General features: G+C 37.6%; 1 protein-coding gene across 1 annotated transcript; it reads left to right on the top strand.

The window, feature by feature from the left end:
• Nucleotides 1-2,411: 2,411 nt before the first annotated feature.
• On the top strand, nt 2,412-20,921 carry cd44b (CD44 molecule (IN blood group) b). Its single transcript, XM_057837667.1, has 8 exons — nt 2,412-2,738; nt 9,599-9,764; nt 11,051-11,193; nt 11,291-11,338; nt 14,740-15,066; nt 17,036-17,119; nt 17,198-17,276; nt 17,349-20,921. Exons 1-8 carry the CDS (start codon nt 2,672-2,674, stop codon nt 17,554-17,556), a joined length of 1,122 nt encoding a protein of 373 aa, XP_057693650.1. The 5' UTR covers nt 2,412-2,671; the 3' UTR covers nt 17,557-20,921.
• The last annotated feature ends 671 nt before the right edge of the window (nt 20,922-21,592 follow it).

Genomic DNA, 21,592 nt, shown 5'->3' with positions numbered 1-21,592 from the left:
GTTTTGAATACATTTTCCGCGCTTAATGGAGACTTACAGAGATCAAACCCATTTAAGAACACTCCCAGACACATAAAGTACAATTGTGTAAAATATTGTCAAAATCTTCCAAGCTGTTTTGGAGTCTATAGGGAATGAACAACACACACCCACACAAAGTTCTATTTATATGTACAGTGTTACCTCTACATACAAATTTAATTAGTTCCAGGACCTGGTTTGTAAGTCGAAATGGCCGTATGTCGAGCGGGATTTACCCATAAGAAGACATTATAATTCGATTAATTCGTTCCACAGCCCAAAAACAAATAGCAATTACACATAACAAAACAAATAAATTATAAATCCAATTTGGAACAATAACAATTATGTAACGAATTGGGTTCTAATGTGGCGGCTATGTTTTTCATGCTGTTCCTGGCACCGTGTGACTGACAACAGAGTGAGAGAGGTGCGTTAGAGTTTTAACTTTCACTTTTCATGTTCTGTTGTTGTTGGCGCCGGCTACGGCGGACAGTAGCCGTGTTGTGTTGCTCAAGTTCTGAAATAAATGATTAAAAACCTGACGAAGCTGGCAACTTCCTTGCCGATGTTACAACAATAATAATTGTCACTTCAATTTATAAAGACTGGCGATCGGAGGTCGGAGGAGGACCGTCGAGTTTCTTACCATATTCCGGCTGTATTGTCAAGCCAGTTCACGGACATGCACACCACGCTCATATTTTTCTATCATTTCCATCTTAATGTCAGTGCAAAGTGTCACCTTTTTCCTTTTTTCACCACCTGCACTAACATTCATGGGACCCATGTTGATTTCTCATCCAAGAAAATCCACCATGAAATGAAATTGCGACGGTGTTATAAATCGTCATATTTCGAGCATGTCGTCATATGTCTATACAAATGACGAGACAGATTTTACTTAGGATGTCGAAACGATCATATGTCAATGCGATTGTACGTATGTCGAGGTACCACTGTGTATACCGTATATATTTATTACATTTACACAAACCTAGCTGAAGGGAGACAGGACTACTGGAGAGTTCGTACACACTTTTACCTTGAGCTACTCTGCCGACCATCCAGGATGTGGACTTTAAGGCAACTCAAAGGTGAGGGGACCATTGTTCTATATCAGGGGTGTCCAAACTATTCCACATAGGGCTGCAGTGGGTACTAAATTTCATTCCAACATAACAAGACGACCTTTTAACCAATCTGGTGTTTTACAGGTGTAATCAGTTGATTTCAGTTAGGGCCTGTTTGGACATGAGAGAGTGCAAGTATATTGAATATTTGTTTGTATCTTAATGCCTAACATGACTGAGAGAGATTTTGATATAATGCAGGTCTGCATTTTGACTAGCTTTCAACTGCACTAAAATCAGTAACTAAAATCATATAACTTCACACAACATTTAAATCAGTTTAATCAGTCATACTGGGGGGAAAAAGTGATTCAATTATTTATTTTTGGTAATAACTCAGTCCGTATTCATAAACTAAAAATGTGGACTTTAAATAGGCAGAGAGAGAGAGAGAAAGAGAAAGACTTTCTTCCAGGTAGGTCATGAATTCAAATCACCACCAATTACAACTTTATCATTTTTTTTTCTTCTCAGGAAACATAACCTTTTGTGTGGATCCAATGACGACAATTGATACTCAGACATCAGACATTATTTACTGCTGGTTGATAAGGAAGTCACAATTGCAAGCTCAAACTCATGCTTTGTCACCACGTGTTTTTATGAGATGTTTCACAAAATATGTGTTGTTAGGAGTCCTCAGCTGATTCCATTAGTTGTTAAGACAGCCTCTGTATTTTTTGGGTGAATTTTATTCCTTACAATGTGTTGGAATGTGATCACATCCCTCCGCACCAACTTCCTCCAATTATCGACTGTACTATTAACCTTTCTTCGTGCAGTAGAGAGCAGTCATTCAGAAGGTTGAATTAATGATTAATCAGATACATGGTGTGTCCCAATACTTTTTGCATGCCCTTTTTATGTTTGAGTTTTCCCACATTTTCATATTTAATCTTAGTCTTTTTAACATATAAAGTGTGTCTGTGAAATGGTTGTGACCAGCTCCCACTGCTGCCACTAGATCACACTGTGAGATCAACAGATACAGTGAAAGGGAGCAAAGACAAGAAACTAGTTGAATTGAAAATCAAGTGATGGGTGAACAAAAGACCAGATGGGCACACTGAAACTGTTGCTGTTTGAAAAGAAAAAGCAGGGGAGCAGGAGATGGAGAGGGAGGAGGTAGACGGGCAGCCAGAGGAAAGGGAGAAATCACCTTCATCTTTGTCCGTTTCAAACAGTGGAGGCAGGCGAAAGGAAGAGGTGGGGCAAATGAGGGTGTGTTCACATGAGGCACTCTTCCTCTTCTTGTGTGGGTGCAGACAGCTTCTGTGGTTTGCAGACACACAGAAAAGTTGGTCAAAGTCTGTGTGCTCTCCAGCTGCCAACTCACATGCAGCAACTCCCTCTCACTGAGGAAGATATCTTTTTCAAGTTCATTCTTACTCATTCAATCTCTTTTACACATACTGTGCCCATCATTTCTAGCTGAAGGGAGACAGGACTACTGGAGAGTTCATACACACCTTTACCTTCAGATACTCTGCTGGCCATCCAGACGAAGCTTGTCAAGGATGTGGACTCTTCTCTTGGGGGTCACCTTAGGACATCTGTCCTCGTGTGGGGCAGAGCAACTCAAAGGTGAGGGGACCATGCCTTCTTTGTTTGAAATGAGTTTCTTCCTCCGGCTTATTTGTGCCCGACTGTCTTGCCTTCGTTGATGTGCAGCAGTGTTGAATATCAGGATTTCAATAAGAATATGAGAGTAAAACTAAATGCTAAAGCCTCTGGCTGTGTAGCTTGTTAAAATAATAATAATAATAATAATGAGTGGATGCCGGCAAGTGTGCGTGTGCATATCCTACACATCAGTGCAGACAGCCAATGTCTGGCAGTCTGAGACTCCTGGCAGACACAAAGAAAATGCTTTTTTGCTCCGTCTGTACTTCACACACGTTAACATGGCAGGTAGTAAAAGCTTTTTATTTATCTAAATGCTAAGAAACGCTTCCAGTGGCAACAGTTTTTAAATATTTATAGCAGGACATCACACATTTTCATTCTTTTTACTCTGCCACAAAGGATGCTCAGCCCCCCACCCCCAGTGCAAATGTCATTCTTTTATTATTTCACATGAGTTCCTACGTTCATGATGCGGTTTGTTGCCCTAAACGATACATCATCGGAAGTGAACTTGGTGTTGAATCACACAGGTCTGAGTGCATCTGGCTGCGTCCCACGGGAGATGCTTGTCAGGTTGTTCACAAAGACTCCCTCCGGCACCGCAACACTGAGCTTTACACTCTCAAATGAGTCCTCATTTAAACGCAAATGAATGATTCCTTCCTGATAGCGCCTATGCCTGTAACGTGTTTGTTACTCTTTTAAAGCTTAATTCTTGTGGCCAAAGAAGGCAAGCTTTTATGTTCGTGGTGTTTTCTTTTTTGTTTTTCTTTTGTTCTATTTAAGAGTGCTCATCATGGCCAGGGGCAGTTTTTGAACATTAACTTTGTGGGCACAAGTATATCATTATGGTCAGACAGTTTCATCCTGTTGCAAGCCTATCCCTTCATGTTAGGTCAAAGTACATTAACAGAAGGTTTTTTTTTACAATCACATCTGTTATTCAAAGACATTTAACATGAGCTTGAATACACACATCCATTGATTGCCACGATATTGCTGATCAATGACCATAGTATATCATAATTTATAGAGGTAAGTGCAAAGTGCTGTCAATAAAAAAAAAAAAAAAAAACTTGTTGAAAAGCGGTAGTGACAGTCAACCAAGTACTACACTGTAATGCTTAATGACTTCATTTTTTCTGCAAATGTCCTGTTTGCCCAAACCAACCAATTTATTATAGCATTTTGCTTATCAAATTAATTGAACCAGGTCCAAAGGTCCAAGGTGGGTAGAAACATGTTACATTTACTCCGTTACATTTACTTGAGTAACATTTTGGGAAAAATTTTTTCTAAGAATAGTTTTCCCAAGCCATACATTTTACTTTTACTTGAGTAGATTTGTGTAGAAGAAATGCTACTCTTACTCCGCAACTTTGGGCTACACTAGTCGTTACTTTTTTCCTCTTTATTCTACATATTTCCTATTTAATTTTACGTTTTTTTTTGCCAGAGACACCAACAGTGGCGCTACTCGTTTCATCAATGAGAGGTCGCAACAAGAATCACATGACTCCATTATACCAATCAGATTCAAGCTTGTCATTCAATAACCACGGCAACCTATTCAATCACGTGGTGTCTTTAAAAAAATAAGTATTTGACATAAAACGCTGCCGTCAACATGAAACGAAATTGTAGATTATAACCTTTCTCCCAGTTTTTATTTGGCACCAATTGACCATGGAAACCGGAGATATGATCCTTTTAGTCTCATAATAGCAAATACATTTTCTCCACTAGAGGGCACTTATGCTGTTTGGAAAAATGATGCTTCATTTCTGTCTTTCTTCCGCCAGAATTCAAAGACATTTTTTTTTTTTATTTCTTTGGCTTAATGTAGTTATGTAATAGGTTATAGTCGTTATCACTATATTTTGCTTTGTTGTAAAGCACTTTGAGGACCTCTCAGGTTTTTGTAAAGGGCTATATAAATAAATTTTATTTGAATGATCTTCGAAGTATAATAACAGTTAATATAGATAACTTTGTGCTGAGAAAGAAAATTCCATTGTTTAAAAAAAAAAAAAAAGATCAAACATCATAGGCAGTTACACACAATGTTACTCATTACTTGAGAATTCTTTACACCAAATACAAGAACATTTTTTGGATGACTATTTTTACTTGAGTAGTATTATTTTGAAGTAACGCTATACTTACTTGAGTAAAATTTTTGGCTACTCTACCCAACTCTGTCCAAACCTTAAGGCCTTTACCGGCACCTCTGCTGCTTCATCATATTTGCTTCCTTCGTTAGGCAGTATTATAATTAGATTGTCTTCATACGTTTTCTTTCTTTAAGCTAAGAGTATTTTATTATTACTATTGTATTATCGTATCTGTCATAGACAATTTACATTTTATAAGCATTTAAAAAAAAAAAAAAAAAAGTTAATCTCTTTTGTAAAGTCATATTTCAAATACAATTCTGGATAGAATGTGAGATCTGAAAGCCAAAAAGCCTGGAGCAGTGTGATAGGCTAATCACACAGATAAGCAGGTTTTAAAAATGGGACTTTGTCCAAGGTCGGCAGCCCTTTCCCAAAATTGCGGCATTTTGCCTCTTAGGAGCCATTTGCAAGGTGACGCTGCGACATCAAGACGCAACGATTGTGTTGCGCAATGGCCTTGCCTTTACACGGTGACAGTGAAAACGGAAGGTGAAGACGCAAGCTTTTGATTCCGGCTTCCAAAGTGGCACGATTCGATTGCGGGTATTGCTCTGCAACTATATGAATGAAACGCTCTCGCTCCGATGACGTCAGCACTCGCACTAGTCACTTTGCCTATGCACAGTTGCTGCTCCTAAACATTCACAACGGCATAAATGTCAGCTTGTTCTTGGTGCACCACATGTTTGCGTTTTTGTGCATTTAAAAGCAAAAGTTTCTGATATTAATGCATATTACAAAAAAACGCGTGGACGTCATTGCTTCAAGTGGCTGGGTATGTTGTCTTCCGGTCTGAGGAGGTTGTTGTCAAGAAAGTGCATCGTTGGCTGCCGCCTTGTAAAACTGCACTGCCCCATACGGCCTGGCATGAATACTGCATCATTTTCACGTGGAATTTCGACATAGTTTGAACGGAAGACGGAACTATGTAATTGCAAACATGAAATGGGTCATGTTCTTTTGTTTTTGTCGGAGCGTCACCATGTAAACGGCCCCTGAAATTTGACTCACTCCATCTTTTGGTTTTATTTATTCAGTGATACTCTTAATATTTTTGTACATCACCTACTGTACTTCTGCCCGACACTGGAGATCAGTAGTTGATTGTAGTACGTGTTGATTTTAATTTTAATTTTTAATAATTTTTGGACAATTAAATGTGAGGAAACAGTGAATGATTGATATAAATGAAAAAAAAAAATTTCATCACCCCTCTGCAACATTTGTGGAAACCTTTACGGTACTTTTCATCAAGATTACCCACAAACCACATTCACCGAAGGCAAATTTTAATGTGGGCCGAGTAACGGAAGCATGTCGACATCTTTTGGTGTCACTCCAGTCTGTTTATCTTCTTTTTTTTTTTATACTTTCTTGTATGCTACCACCTTTTGAGAAAAACTTAAACATGTATTGTGATGGCTGTTCTGTTTTTATTGTGACCTTGCAGTGTTGCTACAGAATGTGTGTGCGCCAAACCTATTTTTACTAAGGCCTTGTTCACACTTGCAGCCAAAATTAGATTTTTAGCCAATCCAGATTGAAAACTTGATGGCTCTTATGTAGTTTGAACAGTCACAAAGCAAGGAAATCTGATTTTCGTGAGACAGATGGAAAGCACATACGAGAAGTAGTTTGAAATCAGATATGGACAAGATGCTTCTCAGTCTGAACAGCTTAGGTGGGTTTTGACTGTTCGTGACGTCACTGTATGCTGGATGATGCCGTTGTTGCCACAGCAACCTGTCAGGTGTGTCAATAATTTGGCCCAGTCTGAACAAGACCAGATCTGATTTGGACACTTGCTAAATTTTTTTTTTTTTTAAAGTGTAAACAGTCAGCCCTAAATGTCCGATTTGAGGAGGAATTCGATTGGAATCAGTTTTTCCTGCAGTCTGAACACAGCCTATGACATCTCAATTCATCTGACATGATTGACATGATTGACATGATTGACGTTAAAGATGTTAGTGGAGTCGTGCTGGTGTGGTGGTACATGAGGCCTACTTTTAAACTTCTGTTTAAAATACGAGGTTACTGTGGAAAATAATGCCTCTGTTTGAGTGTGACATTCCTGCTGCAATTTTAATTATGATGCTTTCATAAGAATGTGACCGTGAAAGGAAAGTACAACGGAGATAAAGCAGAATGTGGGGAAAAGAAAAACAACTTTTTTTTTTTTTTTTTTTTAAAGCTACACACAGTATGAAGATGTTTGGTTTACTGTTCACTCAAACTTGAAGTTAACATTTTTTTGGGTGCTTTGTTTTAACCGTGGCTCGAGAAACTAGGAATGATCAGTGTCTTTGGTTTCACTTTCATTGGGATGGCAGGCTTTGGGGCTAGACAAAGACCCCATAACTGCCTCATGCATACCAATGAATTCCACCCTCCCTTGTTTTTGCTGTCTCTGATCCCGCTGGCTAGTTTTGTAAAGCCACATAGTGTGTTGTTCTCAATTTACACTTTCATGGACACCTTGCCATGTGGCAGCATGTGTTAAGGTTCTCTCAGGTGTGTGTCAGTTATGTTTGTGAGTCTACTGTGGGTGGAGGGAGGCCTGTAGGAAGTGCCACTCAAAGAAGTATTGGCAAAGACTTGTTTCTCAACATCCTCTAACGGCAAGGAACTGAACTAACGGTTAAAAGTGCATGATTAGCAGATAGGATATTATGAAACAGTAATGGATAATATAAAAAAAAAAAAAATTGGCGGCCTTCTTGTGTGGAGTTTGCATGTTTTCACCCAGTCTCCAGGTACCTCTGTTTTCTCCCACATCCCAAAAACATGCATGGCAGGTTGATTGAACATTCCAAATTACCAGTAAGTATAAATATGACCGTGAATGTTTGTTTATCTCTTAATGCCTTGCGATTAGCTGGCAACCAGTTCACTGTGGATCATACACCTTGCCCGTGGTCAGCTGGGATATGCTAAAGCAGTGATCCCTAACCACCGGGTTGGCGACCAGTACCGTTGGCGAATTTGCTACCGGGCCGCAGAGAATTAATGAATAATTTGAAACATCTGCAACCTTTGTGAGGATAAGTTAGTCAAAGAATCATGGATAAAATGACAATGGTATCATGTATACTAACTTCATCTTTTAAAATGGAGAATGAAAATAGGCCGTAAGCATAACCAAAGTTGAAAATAAATAAATGAAGTTTAATAAGTTTGTGTGTCTAGATGCATTTGTATGATTGTTTGTACGTGTATTTGCCAGAGGACCAACCCTAGAGACACAGTCCCGTGTTTAACTCACGCGCACATCCATGGAACGCACCATTCCCGTGTCAAATCACTTATCCAGTGAATGGCTATTTGAGGGGACTCGTGGTGCATGAAAGGATTCCAATAAGAGACACTGGGAGAAACAAACACAGCAGCACTGTTTTTACTGTAATGCATATGAGGCTGCTGATTTAATGTGTTGATAAAGTAACAAGAATAAATGTTATGTATATATATATACAGTATATATGAAGTAAATAAAGATTTACAGCCAATAGCAAGTTGGTTTTAGTCGACTACAGATCTGGTGTTAAATTAATAATTTCTCCAGTATATATGAAGTAAATAAAGATTTACAGCCAATAGCAAGTTGGTTTTAGTCGACTACAGATCTGGTGTTAAATTAATAATTTAAATTTTAAAAGTTTAATAGTGGATGTCCCTATTAGGGTTGCGGGTGAACTGGAACCTATCACAGCCGAATGTGGGTAAGAGGTGGGGTACACCCTGGACTAGTTGTCAGTTAATTGCATTACAGTTTTTGGGCCGTTTACATGGAGAAGCTGTGACAGCAAACCGCAACAATTGTGTTGTGAATTGGCTTCGCATATAGAAAGCAACTGTGATTCCGGAGAGCAAAGACGCAAGCTTTCGATTGCGGGCTCCAAAGTGGAACCATTCGATTGCGAGGCTTGCTCCACAGCTGTATGAACAAAAACCTTGCTGCGATGATATCATCTCACGCAATGTCATTTTGACATACGCAGTTGACACTGATGGTGGCTCGTTCATCTTGTTTACCCTGCAACATTTGGTCATGTTGTTTTGTATTGCATTCATGTTGTCAGCAGAGAAGCATTGAATACATGCAAAAAAAAATAAAACTATTTTAAAATAAAACTATATTACTCTGCAAGTGTATTACTCTGCGGGTGTAGTGCAACCATGCAGTGGTGTTAGAATAAAGTCGATGATGAGAAAATTTTGAATGACTGAATGAATAATTACCATACATTTCTCAAAGTATTAGTGGGATTTTATTTATCTATTTATTATTATTTAATTATCTTTTTCCACACCTGCACAAATACTCTTTAATGCCAAGTAAGGCAAAGGTAGAATTTTATTTTCAACTTGTACATGAGTAAATAACTCTAGTGTCCTTTATAAATATTTGTGCAGTTAGATTACCAGTTGACATTTTCTTGATATTTCAATGTTTTTAATTGATGTTTTCTGAAGAGGAGGACATCAATCGAGATTCAAACAACGAATCGATGAAGATTGAAGCAGACATGCTAACCAATTAACCACTATGATTCCCTTTTGAACCCTGACTCCTTTGAAATATTTATTAAAAGATTTTTTTTTACATTTTACAATGATGTTGTCTTATTCTTCCCACAGTTAATTCTCGCAGCTGCAGCTATTCGGGAGTGTTTATTGTCGAGGGTGAAGCTCGTCACGCTCTGACCTTTGATCAGGCTCAAAAATTGTGCCATCAACTTCAGACTACAATGGCAACCCTAGAACAAGTTCAACAAGCTTTTGACCAAAAAATGGAAACCTGCAGGTGAAAACACTAACTTTCTATTTTCTCATTCACGATTTATACTCCGGCCCTGTTTTATACCCACTCATTATTTACTGCTTTAGGTGGGATGTTTATTTTATTTTTTAATGTTTCCACTGCATTCTCTTCAAATTGGTTTGTTTGAATGTTTGGTCAATTAGGTATCATGTTTTTAAACTTATCCGTTGAATTTTTTACCACAATAATGTCACCAAATCAACATTTTACTGCAGCAATCCTTCTTCCCACCCCCACTTTTTTTAACCTGTAATTTTCAGCTGGTTAGACATGGGAATAGGATCTGAGCATCCTCATGGAAGTGTCCTTATAGAATTGCTCTCTAGGCAATTTTTTAACATTCATTCATTCATTCACTTTCTGTGCCACTTATCCTCCCAAGGGTCACGGGGGTGCTGAAGCCAATCCCAGGGGCAGGAGGCAGATCACGCCCTGAAGTAGTTGCCGCAAATTTCAATATTCAGATTGAGCTTTTTGGCAACAAACACTCTAAGTGGGTCTGGTGTGCCACGAAAGATGCACATGCTGAAAAGCACCTCATACCTACTGTGAAGTATGGGGGTGGGTCAGTGATGCTGTGGGGCTCTTTCGCTTCCAAAGGCCCTGGGAACGTTGTTAGGGTGCATGGCATCATGAATGCTTTGAAATACCAGGACATTTTTAATCAAAATCTGTTGCCCTCTGCCCGAAAGCTGAAGATGGGTCGACACTGGGTCTTTCAGCAAGACAATGACCCTAAACATATGCCCAAATCTAGTCTGTCTAGTCTAAACAAGTCTGTCTGTCTGTCTGTCTGTCCGTCCGTCCGTCCGTCCGCCCGTTCGTTAGATAGATCTATCTAGCAGCCTCAACTCTCCGAGGTATTGATTCAAACAACTTGTGAATTATTTCCAAAATATTTTTAAGCCATTTTTTAGTTAGAATACCCTTTAACTCTTAAGAGATGATGGTGGTGGAAATTGACGTCTTAATTGAATCTCTAAATCAGACCATAAAAGGTCAATAATGTTGAGGTCTGGGGACGAGATGCTCAACTTCATTAGAGTGTTCCTCATACCATTATTTAACAATTATGTTCAATGATTATGATGCCAAAATGTTAGGTGTTCCATTATTTTGGCCAAGATAGATAGATAGATAGAGAGATAGAGACATACAATGATTGTTTTGGCGCATATCACTGTCATCTCTCAAACATAAGTTATTTAATCAACTATTATGATTGTTGTCTCTAATCATGCCATATGTGTAATGTTGTTTCTTGTCAGAAATGGCTGGATCAGCAACATGAGCTTCGCTATTCTCAGACACAATCACCATGAAAACTGTGCTGTAAACATGACTGGTTTAATTATCCATTCTCGTGATAACCTAAATGAAACTTTTGATTCTTACTGCTACGATAAAACTGGTAAGGATGTATGCATATTGTTAATCTATATCTTACTGCATGGTTACTTTGTATTTCCGTCTCAATTTGTATTTCTTCTACTTTGTCTATGAACTAGCTGGTCCTGATATAAACTGTGATAAGGAGATTAAAGGAAATGAACAAGGTAAGAACAAACTTCCATGCATGCACCTGTTTTGAAATAATGAAAAAATATGTTTTGTCATTTTAAGAATATAAAATTATAAACTTTTAGCTTGAACCTTTTACTCAACAAATTTGCAATCTATTTGAAGATAAGGGAAGTACAAGTAGTTCAAGTAGGTGTGTTAAGTGTAAATTTGGTAAAACGTGAATACAATTTATTTACATATTATATACACCAATAGCTTGTAATATTGTGTTTGAATATATATGTATTTTTCAATCATTTTACTTCATTTATCCCAAGAAGCCTATAAGGTCTGACAGTAGCAGAAACAAAATGAAAGGCTGCCATGGAGATGACAACGTAGTGCCAATCAAATTTATCATCCCGGTTTTTATGGATTGACTAACCTTTTCCCGAGTCAAAAATATACAGTGAGATTGCATTTCATGAGCACGGAGGAGAATAATGATGCCATTGTTAACAATCATATCACTGTTTTGTTGTAACTTGTCTGGAGCCGTTGTGTATTCGCTTCCTTATCTCAGCTCATTGTATTGTTTTGCCTCCAACAATTATGGAGGCGCCAATACTTCAGTCCATATACAGTGGGGCAAATAAGTATTTAGTCAATCACCAATTGTGCAAGTTCTCCTACTTGAAAAGATTAGAAAGGCCTGTAATTGTCAACACATGTTAACCTCAAACACGAGAGACAAAAAAAAAAAAAAAACAGAAAATAACATTGTTTGATTTTTAAAGAATTTATTTCCAAATTAGAGTGAAACTACAGTAAGTATTTGTTCACCTACAAACAAGCAATATTTCTGGCTGTCAAAGAGGTCTAACTTCTTCTAACGAGATTGCCAACAAAGGATACATAAGAAACTATTGAGATTAACTTTTGGTATTGACCAAATACTTATTTTCCACCATGATTTGTAAATAAATTCTTTAAAACTCAAACAATGTGATTTTCTTTTTTTTTTTTTTTTCCCCACATCCTGTCTCTCATGGTTGAGGTTTACCCATGTTGACAATTACAGGCCTCTCTAATATTTTCAAGTGGGAGAACTTGCACAATTTGTGGTTGACTAAATACTTATTTGCCCCACTGTATGCTTTAGCATTGAAATGGTAAAAAAGCTAAACCAATGCAAAGACACTGAGAATTGCTAGTATCATACCTGGCCAAGGAAATTTTGGAAACATTGGTCTCAATTTTGTATCATATGATACAAATACACAAAAGGCAAGAAATACATCTCTGAATTCAAAACAAAGACTATGAAATACTCCATTCATTGCAACTGATGAACTCCATTGTTGTGGCAGTATGCTTTGTGTCATTAACTTTATGATCAATGCATATGTCTTAAAGTCATTAAAGTGTCCTCCAGGCCCTTTTATTTTTATTTATTTTTTATTTATTATTTTTTAAAATCCCTTTAACAATTGCTATACATCTGAATAACAGCATACATCAAGCTGGATGTTCTGGCCTTGGTGCATCACGGGATAAAAGGGAATAGTGAATGTGTAGGTGAAACAAATAGTGCATTATAGAAACATTGTGCCCAGTGGCTGCCTGGAAAAATATGCTGTAGAAAAAAAGTGTGTTTTTGGCCCTGAATCAAAGGACTGAAATGCATTTTGCCAATCTATGCCTGTCAAGTAGAAAATACATGATCACAGTGAGACACCACACTGCCTGGAGCCAAGTGCAGAGTACATACACACCATAACGTTATATACACCTAGTGAGTGTATACTTTTACACAGCCGTAGTATGGATATATTTATCCTTGCAAAGCAGGGAACATTCCTATGTTGTGTAAACTAAATACTGTATATCAAGATATGGTGGTGTCGGGACTGGAAGATATCGCCTAGTAGCTAATTGATAGTAGCTGATATATACTAGCAGCCCGTTTCTCACAAGCTGATGGCATCAGATCCAATCTCGGCAGATGAACCATCTGCCACAATTTTTGTAGCAGTCTTGGGTGTAAAGATCACCGCAGAGTTGATACTTTTTCTACGGTCCTCTCCATTCTTCTCACATGTGCTGAACAATACGCTTCCAGGCTTTCCTCATTTCAGTAGCTTTTGGAAATTTGTGCTGTGTTTTCACACCAGGTTCCGACGATTTAGTACAGCTGTACAAAGCCGGGATGGATGGATGCACTCGTGAATGTAATAATAAGGATGTGTGCCGTCGCGACACTGTTAACACCTCGTGTGACGTGACTGAAGTCGCACTCTGGGCTGGAAGGTCTTGTACATCAATATGGCAGGCACACTTCTGATTGGGACTGGTTCAAAACTACTGGACAGATTGGGACTAATGGCTGTTGCTAGTTGCTATTTAAGATGACTGCAGAGACTAAGGGCACTTTCACGTTAGACCAAGACGACCAGGGTACAGTTGGAGAGCTACCTCGCAACAACACTTGCAAATGACTTGTTGAAAAGCTTCAGTATTCACGCTGTGTCAACCGAACTTTCAAAGTAGCATGCATCATGGACGAAAGGCACACTCATTGATTGGATAAACAGAAGAGGAAATATCTCCCTCCTGGGAGGGGTGGGAGCGTGCACAGCTGCACATTTTGTAGCATAAGCGCACCATGCTCCGCTTGCATTCACAACCGAAGCAGAGTGCGCTTAGAGTAGACCGAGACCCACGATTTTTGAGCGGACCAGAGTTAGTTTATTTGGTCTGAATTAGTATTCTGATGCGCGTTCACATCTATAAACAAAACGGACTACCAGAGAAAAAGAACTCTAGTCTGTTTAAAAATGACCAAACAGTGCTAGAGTGAAAGCGCCCGAAGTGAGTGGGCTAGTGAACCGGACCTGTATTGACCATTTTATAAGGGCACTTGAAATTTAAAGTTAATTTTCCTGCTATTATCTTTTATTAGTTGTACATACGAAGCCTAGACCAGAAGAATATTAATAAAAGTTCTGATTTTGTGAAGGTCAAAGCTTTTCTTTAATCAGTGCATGCTTTATTTTTTCTAGTTTACCTGCTATTTATTAACTAGTCTAAAAGTAGTATTTTCTGGCAAAACCCTAATCTGAAAATGTTTATTGTTGTTGTTTTAATATCAATGCAATCGGATCGAACTGGGCGACAAGACACATCTGTCAATCACAGTTTTCAAAACAACTGGTCCTATGAAATTTTGGGGTTAATCAAACATGTCCTCTATGATCCTAAAAAAGCTCAAATTTTGGTTGGTGTCAAAAACAATGGCTTTAAATCAATCAGCAGTGAGAAAAGAAAAGGTTAAAAAAAATATTGCTCTCTACAGGGTATATTGCATTCAGTAGATACTGTATGCCAATGTGGTTGTGATGCTTTGATAAATGTGTATACCTCTCTTCTACTTTTTCACCAACCAATTCATCAGAACCTAAGCTGCAGGCATCCACAACAGAGAGCCCTGATTCTGCTGGGGTAACTACAATAACTCCACCTGCATCAGAGGAAGCCACAATCCAGCCTACGGTGGAAGTTAGTTCACTTGGGATGGACGACAATCGCACTGTCCAATTCCCATTCAATACTGGAGATTTGGACCAGACAACTGGATCTGGGAAGCAGCCACCCTTTTCTGATGAAGAAACACTGCCGACCTTCACCTCTTTCAGAGGCACCGATGTAACAAAGCTTCCTCCAGATGAGAAGCGAGAGGATGTAAAAATGACGCCTGAATATGAGGTTGCTACATCACTTTGTAAGTGAATTACACACAAATTAGCAATACATTTGGATAGCTGGTTGTGCATTTGACAGATTGCCTACCGTATTTTTCGGACTATAATTCGCAGATTTTTTTCATAGTTTGGATGAGTGTGCAACTTATACTTTGGAGCGATTTATGTGTGAAATTATTAACACATTATTATTGTATATCATTTCACATGTTATTTTGGTGTTTTGGAGTGAGACTGATGGTTTGGTAAACTTGTTAGCATGTTCTTTATGCGATAGGTATCTGAATAACTCTTAATAGCTATGTTACGTTAACATACTGGCCACGTTCGCATTTCGTTGTTCATGCATCATGTAAGATTATCATACTGTACACTTATCAAAAATGTTGTTCTCAATTGTATTTTTATTATAAATTGCCTTTTAAGATGATATATCTATTATATGTGTTGGATTTTATCAAGTAAATTTCCCCCAAAAATGCGATTTATACTCAGCTTCGACTTATTGTCCGAAAAATACGGTACATACAGATTTGAAAAGAACTATCATTGATGCAACAACTTCATGACATTTAAAATACATTAGAATACGGTGCCCTCTGGTGTTTACTGTTTTACATGAATTCTTCACCCAACACAAAACTAATTAGTGTATGAGCGTGTGTGCATGTCTGTATGTGGCTTCTTTTTGTCTGAAGCTTGACAAACTAAAAGTAGCTGTTAAAAATCCACTTTACAATAATAGCACCCTTATGAAGGACTTTTAATTTGGTTAAAAATCAGTTTTAACACCAAAAAAAAAAAAAAAAAAAAACAGTTAGAATTTATCTAATAAGTACATGTGTGTAATCTCTCCTGCTTTTCCTGGGTAGCTTGATATAATGAGCTAGTGACTCATTGAAGAATTTGCGTCACATGGATGGACATACATAAATTGCCACCATATATGGGTAACACTTTACAATAAGGGTCTCTTTATTAACATTAGTTAATGCATTTTTAAGCACTAACTCATGTTTAAGTAACATGACAATAATTCATTTAATCCCTTATCTAACATACATTAATAATATATTAATTAACATGAGTTAATGCATTAGTTAATGCATTAGTTAATGCATCTGTTAATGCATTTGCTAATGCATAACCAGACAGTAACTAATAGTTTGGTAAAATTAAAAAAATATATAGGCCTACATAGGGTTAGGGTTAGGGTTTGTTAATTTAAGCATTTATAATTTCTTAGTTAAGGGAGACATGTGCTACACTTTACAATAAGGGTCCAAAAAGCATTCATTAATGGTTAATATAGGTTAAGGGGGGTAACTTAAGCATTTATAATTTCTTAGTTCAGGGACACATGTGCTACACTTTACAATAAGGGTCCAAAAAGCATTCAGTAATGATTAATAAAGGTTAAGAGGGGGGAACTTAAGCATTTATAATTTCTTAGTTAAGGGATACGTGTGCTACATTGTACAATTTGGGTCCAAAAAACATTCAGTAATGGTTAATTAAGGTTAAGTAATACTTAACTAAGAAATTATAAATGCTAAGTTAACAAACCCTAACCCTATATAGGCCTATATATGTTTTTAATTTTACCAAACCATTAGTTACTGTCTGGTTATGCATTACCTAATGCATAAAATAATGCTTTAGCAAATGCATTAACTCATGTTAATTAATTTATTAATAAATGTTAGATAAGCAATTATATTAATTATTGTAATGTTACTTAAATATTAGTTATTGTCTAAAAATGCATTAACTAATGTTAATTAAGGGACCCCTATTGTAAAGTGTTACCCATATATGAGATTTAACAAACTGAATGCGTAGACTGAAGTTTGTTCATTGGTAAATGAGTTTCAAATCAACTCCCAAATAATTTGGATATAAACAATTTATGAATTTTAGTTGAGTCATGGACTGACTTTTGAGTATGTAATGAGTAAAATGAATATTTCATTTTTTATTGACATGAAGCTACACCACATCCCCCACATGGCAAAAAAAGGATGAAGGAGCTAGTGCCGCAGCCAGGTCAACAGGAGGGGAATGATTCATCAAGTGAGAATCCACGATGTGTTCACATGAAGTCATCTGTGTCATCTAAAATTCATGCAATTTTTCTTGATCTTCCTGCAGACTGGCTTGTTATCATTGGGGTTTGCATAGCCGTTGCTGCTATCCTCTTTGTGTGTGTGGCTGTTGCCAAAAGAAAGAGGTACGGCAATAAAATTCCAATGCCCATTTCATACACGACAGTGGGCAAATGCATGTCTGTGTGTTCTTGCAGCTGGTGTGGAAAGAAACAAACCCTGATCATCACTTCAAAAGAGAGCGAAGGGAACGGTGCAGCGGGAGCTGTAGCCTCCAGCTCCCAGGCTCAAGAGAGGGAGCAGGAAATGGTGACTCTCATGAACAAGGAGAAGATCCAGGAGAATGGCAATACTGAGGAGTTCACCGTCATCAAGCTCGAGGAGACGCCTGATAAGGAGGCATGAGAGGGGAGGCGGACGCAGTGGTTGGATGGGTGATGTTCTAAACTGCTTTTCATGGTCAGCACTGAATGGACATGTGGTGGATGTTAGCTCTTAGATGTGTATGTAATGTAGAAATAAATATGGCACTGTATTGGACAGAGGCTGCTGGGTCATTCCAACCATCATGTGCAGTATATCATATGTTTCAATGTGCCATATTAGTGAAGGTTGGGGGTTATGGAATGCATGGTGTGAGTGTGATGTGTGCCAGTTTTTGTACATGTTTTTTGTGTGGTAATGGCAAACAGGTTGGGTGGGGGGGGGGCATGGCGGCAAAGGGGTTAGTTCTGGACTGAAAATTGTGCAGATAGAAACTGAATCTGGATTGCTAAATTTGAAATGGTTGGATTAAAAACAGGATTTGAAATGGAGTGTATTTTTTAAAATTGTATTGTTTGATTTGAATCATCGCATTTAAGGAACAACCTGAATGGTGTAATTTTCAATTGAATGTATTAGTTTGAAACTTCAGCCCAATATAAGGAAAACAAAATTGTTCAACTTTAAGAAAAAAAGGTTACCATTTCTCCATCAACTTGTTTTTTTTATCTATTAAATATTTTTGAAATTCTGTTCATTTAAATTTTTTAATTATAAACTGATCACTTCTTGTCAATGCCGTACAACAAAGCTGTGTACAGGTAGAATAAGAGTATTGGATTGGCTCCGATCCAAAGCACCTATGAAACAGTACTTTGCGGGAAGGCCATACATCTTCTAAACTTCGTTCTCAACTTTTCCCTATTAATGTACAAAAAATAATATGTATAATTGTCTGAAAAACACGTTTAATTTACTGAATATTTCCTATTTACGTGGGAGCAAATGTGCTGTTTGGCATTTCCAGTGGTGGGAGTAACGCCATTATAAATAACGCCGTTACGTAACAGTGTTATTTTTTCAGTAACGGTGTAATCTAACTAATTACTTTTTCCGCCGTTACAACGCCGTTACCATTATTGACGGTCAAAAGCGGTGCATTACTTACTCTGAATAAATTGAAGAAACTACCAGCCGTGTCGAGTCGACTCTCTACTCTGTTGATTTGTCATCCAAGACTTGGGGTGCGTTCAGGTTCGAGAATAGCGCACGTACTTCTGACTCCAAGCTGTTTGTCCCTGCTCATTCAATTAGACAATGCTTTCCAAAGTTTGGTAACGTTTCTCTGTTGCTACACCTGATGCTAGCTTCGTTCCCATCTCCCACTTTCAGCCAGCAATAATTCTGCTTCCATCTTGAGGACGGCAGACGCTTTGAAGGTGACGTGAATTGTCGGGAAACGAGCCTACCTAAATGCAGCCCCTCGAGAGATGCGTTGGAAGTGATTGTGATTGGCTGAGGGGTTAGAGTCATGTGTCGTAGTAAGCCAATCAGAGCCGGTGATTTCACAAGCAAACCGGAACAGTGCGTGCGGCAAACACACACACGCAGAACAAATGCACAGGGTCGGGATGGCAGAGCATTCAGAAGAAAAATTGTCCTTTATGAGGTGGAGATATAGACACTATTTCAAGTTTGTCGAAATTAAAGGAAAGAACCTGCATGTAATGTGTAATTTATGTCCCGGGGCAAAGCTTTTGTCGACATCTGTGGTAAGCAATTCAAATCTGCTGAAGCACCTAACAAGTTAACTTAACTACCTGTCTGTTCTTCTCTATTCCACTGACTCGAATAGTGCTCAGAAAATTTCAAATTCTTTGACATACAACAAGTTCTTTTTAAAGTAACGGAAATAGTTACTTTCCCTGGTAACTAGTTACTTTTACTATAGAGTAATTCAGTTACTAACTCAGTTACTTTTTGGAAGAAGTAGTGAGTAATGCAACTAATTACTTTTTTAAAGTAACATGCCCAACACTGGGCATTTCTTTAACTAATACATTCATATTCAAATCACACCATTCAGGTTTTCAATGCAATGACTGCAATGAACCAATGCTTTTGAAAAATATGTAATTCGAAATTATCTTTAATCCAATTATTTAAAAATTTAGCAATTCAGATTGAGTTTCTGGTGACACAAATTTTGTTAGGTTGCAATAATTTAATCACTATAGATTTGTTGATTGCTGTTTTTTAGACGCGAGTGTAAAGATGCACAACAGCCAAAACGAGCTATGACAATGAAATATAATTTTACAAATTGAGTGTCAGATAAAATATGAGCACAAAAAAACACACCTTTTTTGGAGTTATTACTGATTGTGATTTGGTTTTCTGGGCATTTGCTTGAGATTATAACATTATTATTATTATTTTCCCCATTTCTATTTTCACGTTCAAGACAGTTCGGGGTATCATTATTATGATGAATACCAATTTTTTTGGTCTGTATACTGTATAGCATTTTTTTAAGCCTGAAATGTTCTTGCCAATACAGTGGTACCTCTACATACAAAGTTAATTTGTTCCAGGACCTTAAGCGTAAATCGAAATGATCGTATGTCAAGCATGATTTTCCCATAAGAATACATTATAATTCCATTAATTCGTTCCACAGCCCGAAAATCTACACTAAATCCTTAATAAATACTGCTGGTGCAATTGCAAATATCAATTACACAGAGCAAAAAAAATGAATTATGAATAAAAATCGGAATAATAATATAAAAAAAAATATATATATATATATATATATACTAATACCTACAGTATAATCACTTAACGAATCGGGTTCTAATGTGGCGGATGTGTTTTGCGTGGTTTACTTGAACGCACCACGTGGCTGATGTGACAGAGTGAGGGAGGACTTATTACTTTCACTTTTCATGCTCAGTTGCCGCGGACAGTATCAATGTTGTGTTGCACAAGTTCTGAAATAAATGATTAAAAACCTAACGAGGCTGACGATTTTTTTTGGTGATGTTACAATAATAATAATTGTCACCTCGGCGAACGGAGGTCGGAGGAGGACCGCTGAGATCGTAGACATTCTATGGCAGTATTGTCGAGCCAGTTCACGGACGTGCACACCACGCTCATATTTTTGTATCATTCCCATCTTAATTTCAATGGTAAGCCTCACCTTTTTCCTGTTTTTCACCACCTGCACTAACATTCTTGGAACTCTATGTTGATTTCTCCCATAAGAAAATCGGGCGTGCTTCCGTCTTGTGGGAAAGCAAAGAAACTGCGGCGTTGTGATAAATCTTGGTATTTCAAACATGTCGTCGGATGTAGAAACAAATGGCAAGTGAAATTTTACGTCAGATGTCAAAAACATCGTGTGTCGAAGTGATCGGATGTCGAGGTGCCACTGTATTACTGCAGTTATACTTGTACCAATACCTTTGTAATCCTGTTTAATAAAACAAAGTTTTAATGTTCTTTTACAGCAGATTTCTGTGATGATATGAGAATGTAAGTGGTTATCCAGGAGAAAAATAGCAGTATGGAAGACATTTAAGAAAATATACCAGTAGACTGGCACTAATTTGCTCATTTTATAACATATGTGCTCAAGCTTTTTCGTGTACATACATTGTGTCACCATGATTCTTGGTCCATTTTTTTAAGGAACAAAGAAAAAATCATATGGTCAATATGCAATCCATACTTGTAAGATTCAACAAGAGTTTTAGGCCCCCCAAAATTTCATGCCCTGAAGAGATAGCACACACGGTAGCCTATAGTGTGGTCGCATTTAATACAAAAGATCAAGGACTATCACTTTGTTTTGTAAAATATCCAGATTTACATAATAGGTGTAACAAAACTTGAGCTGTGCTTTGTACTCTGTACAAGTTTAAATAAAAAAAAAGACTAAACCAAAAAACAATCCACAAATTTTTAACCAAGCATCGTTATCAATGCGTTAACTGACAGCATTCATGTAATGTTTTTTTTTTTTTTTTTTTTTAAACTGCACTGGACTATAAGGTGCAGATGTCCTCACTGTATTATGGGATATTTACACCAAAACATATTAACCGATAAAACTTTATTTGACAGCGGCATCATAACACTGTCATGAACCAAATGAACCACCATGAAGCTT

The sequence above is a fragment of the Corythoichthys intestinalis genome, chromosome 5, assembly GCF_030265065.1.
Source record: "Corythoichthys intestinalis isolate RoL2023-P3 chromosome 5, ASM3026506v1, whole genome shotgun sequence".
Lineage (NCBI taxonomy): Eukaryota > Metazoa > Chordata > Actinopteri > Syngnathiformes > Syngnathidae > Corythoichthys > Corythoichthys intestinalis.
Note: the sequence above shows the minus strand (reverse complement) of the source record. Positions and strands in the feature narration are given on the sequence as shown.

Bases quoted from the DNA above. Each gene is read 5' to 3' on its own strand.
- cd44b (XM_057837667.1), top strand. From the start codon at position 2,672: ATGTGGACTCTTCTCTTGGGGGTCACCTTAGGACATCTGTCCTCGTGT. The intron at 2,739-9,598 runs GTGAGGGGACCA...TTCTTCCCACAG, and splicing joins TGGGGCAGAGCAACTCAAAG to TTAATTCTCGCAGCTGCAGC. The intron at 9,765-11,050 runs GTGAAAACACTA...GTTTCTTGTCAG, and splicing joins CAAAAAATGGAAACCTGCAG to AAATGGCTGGATCAGCAACA.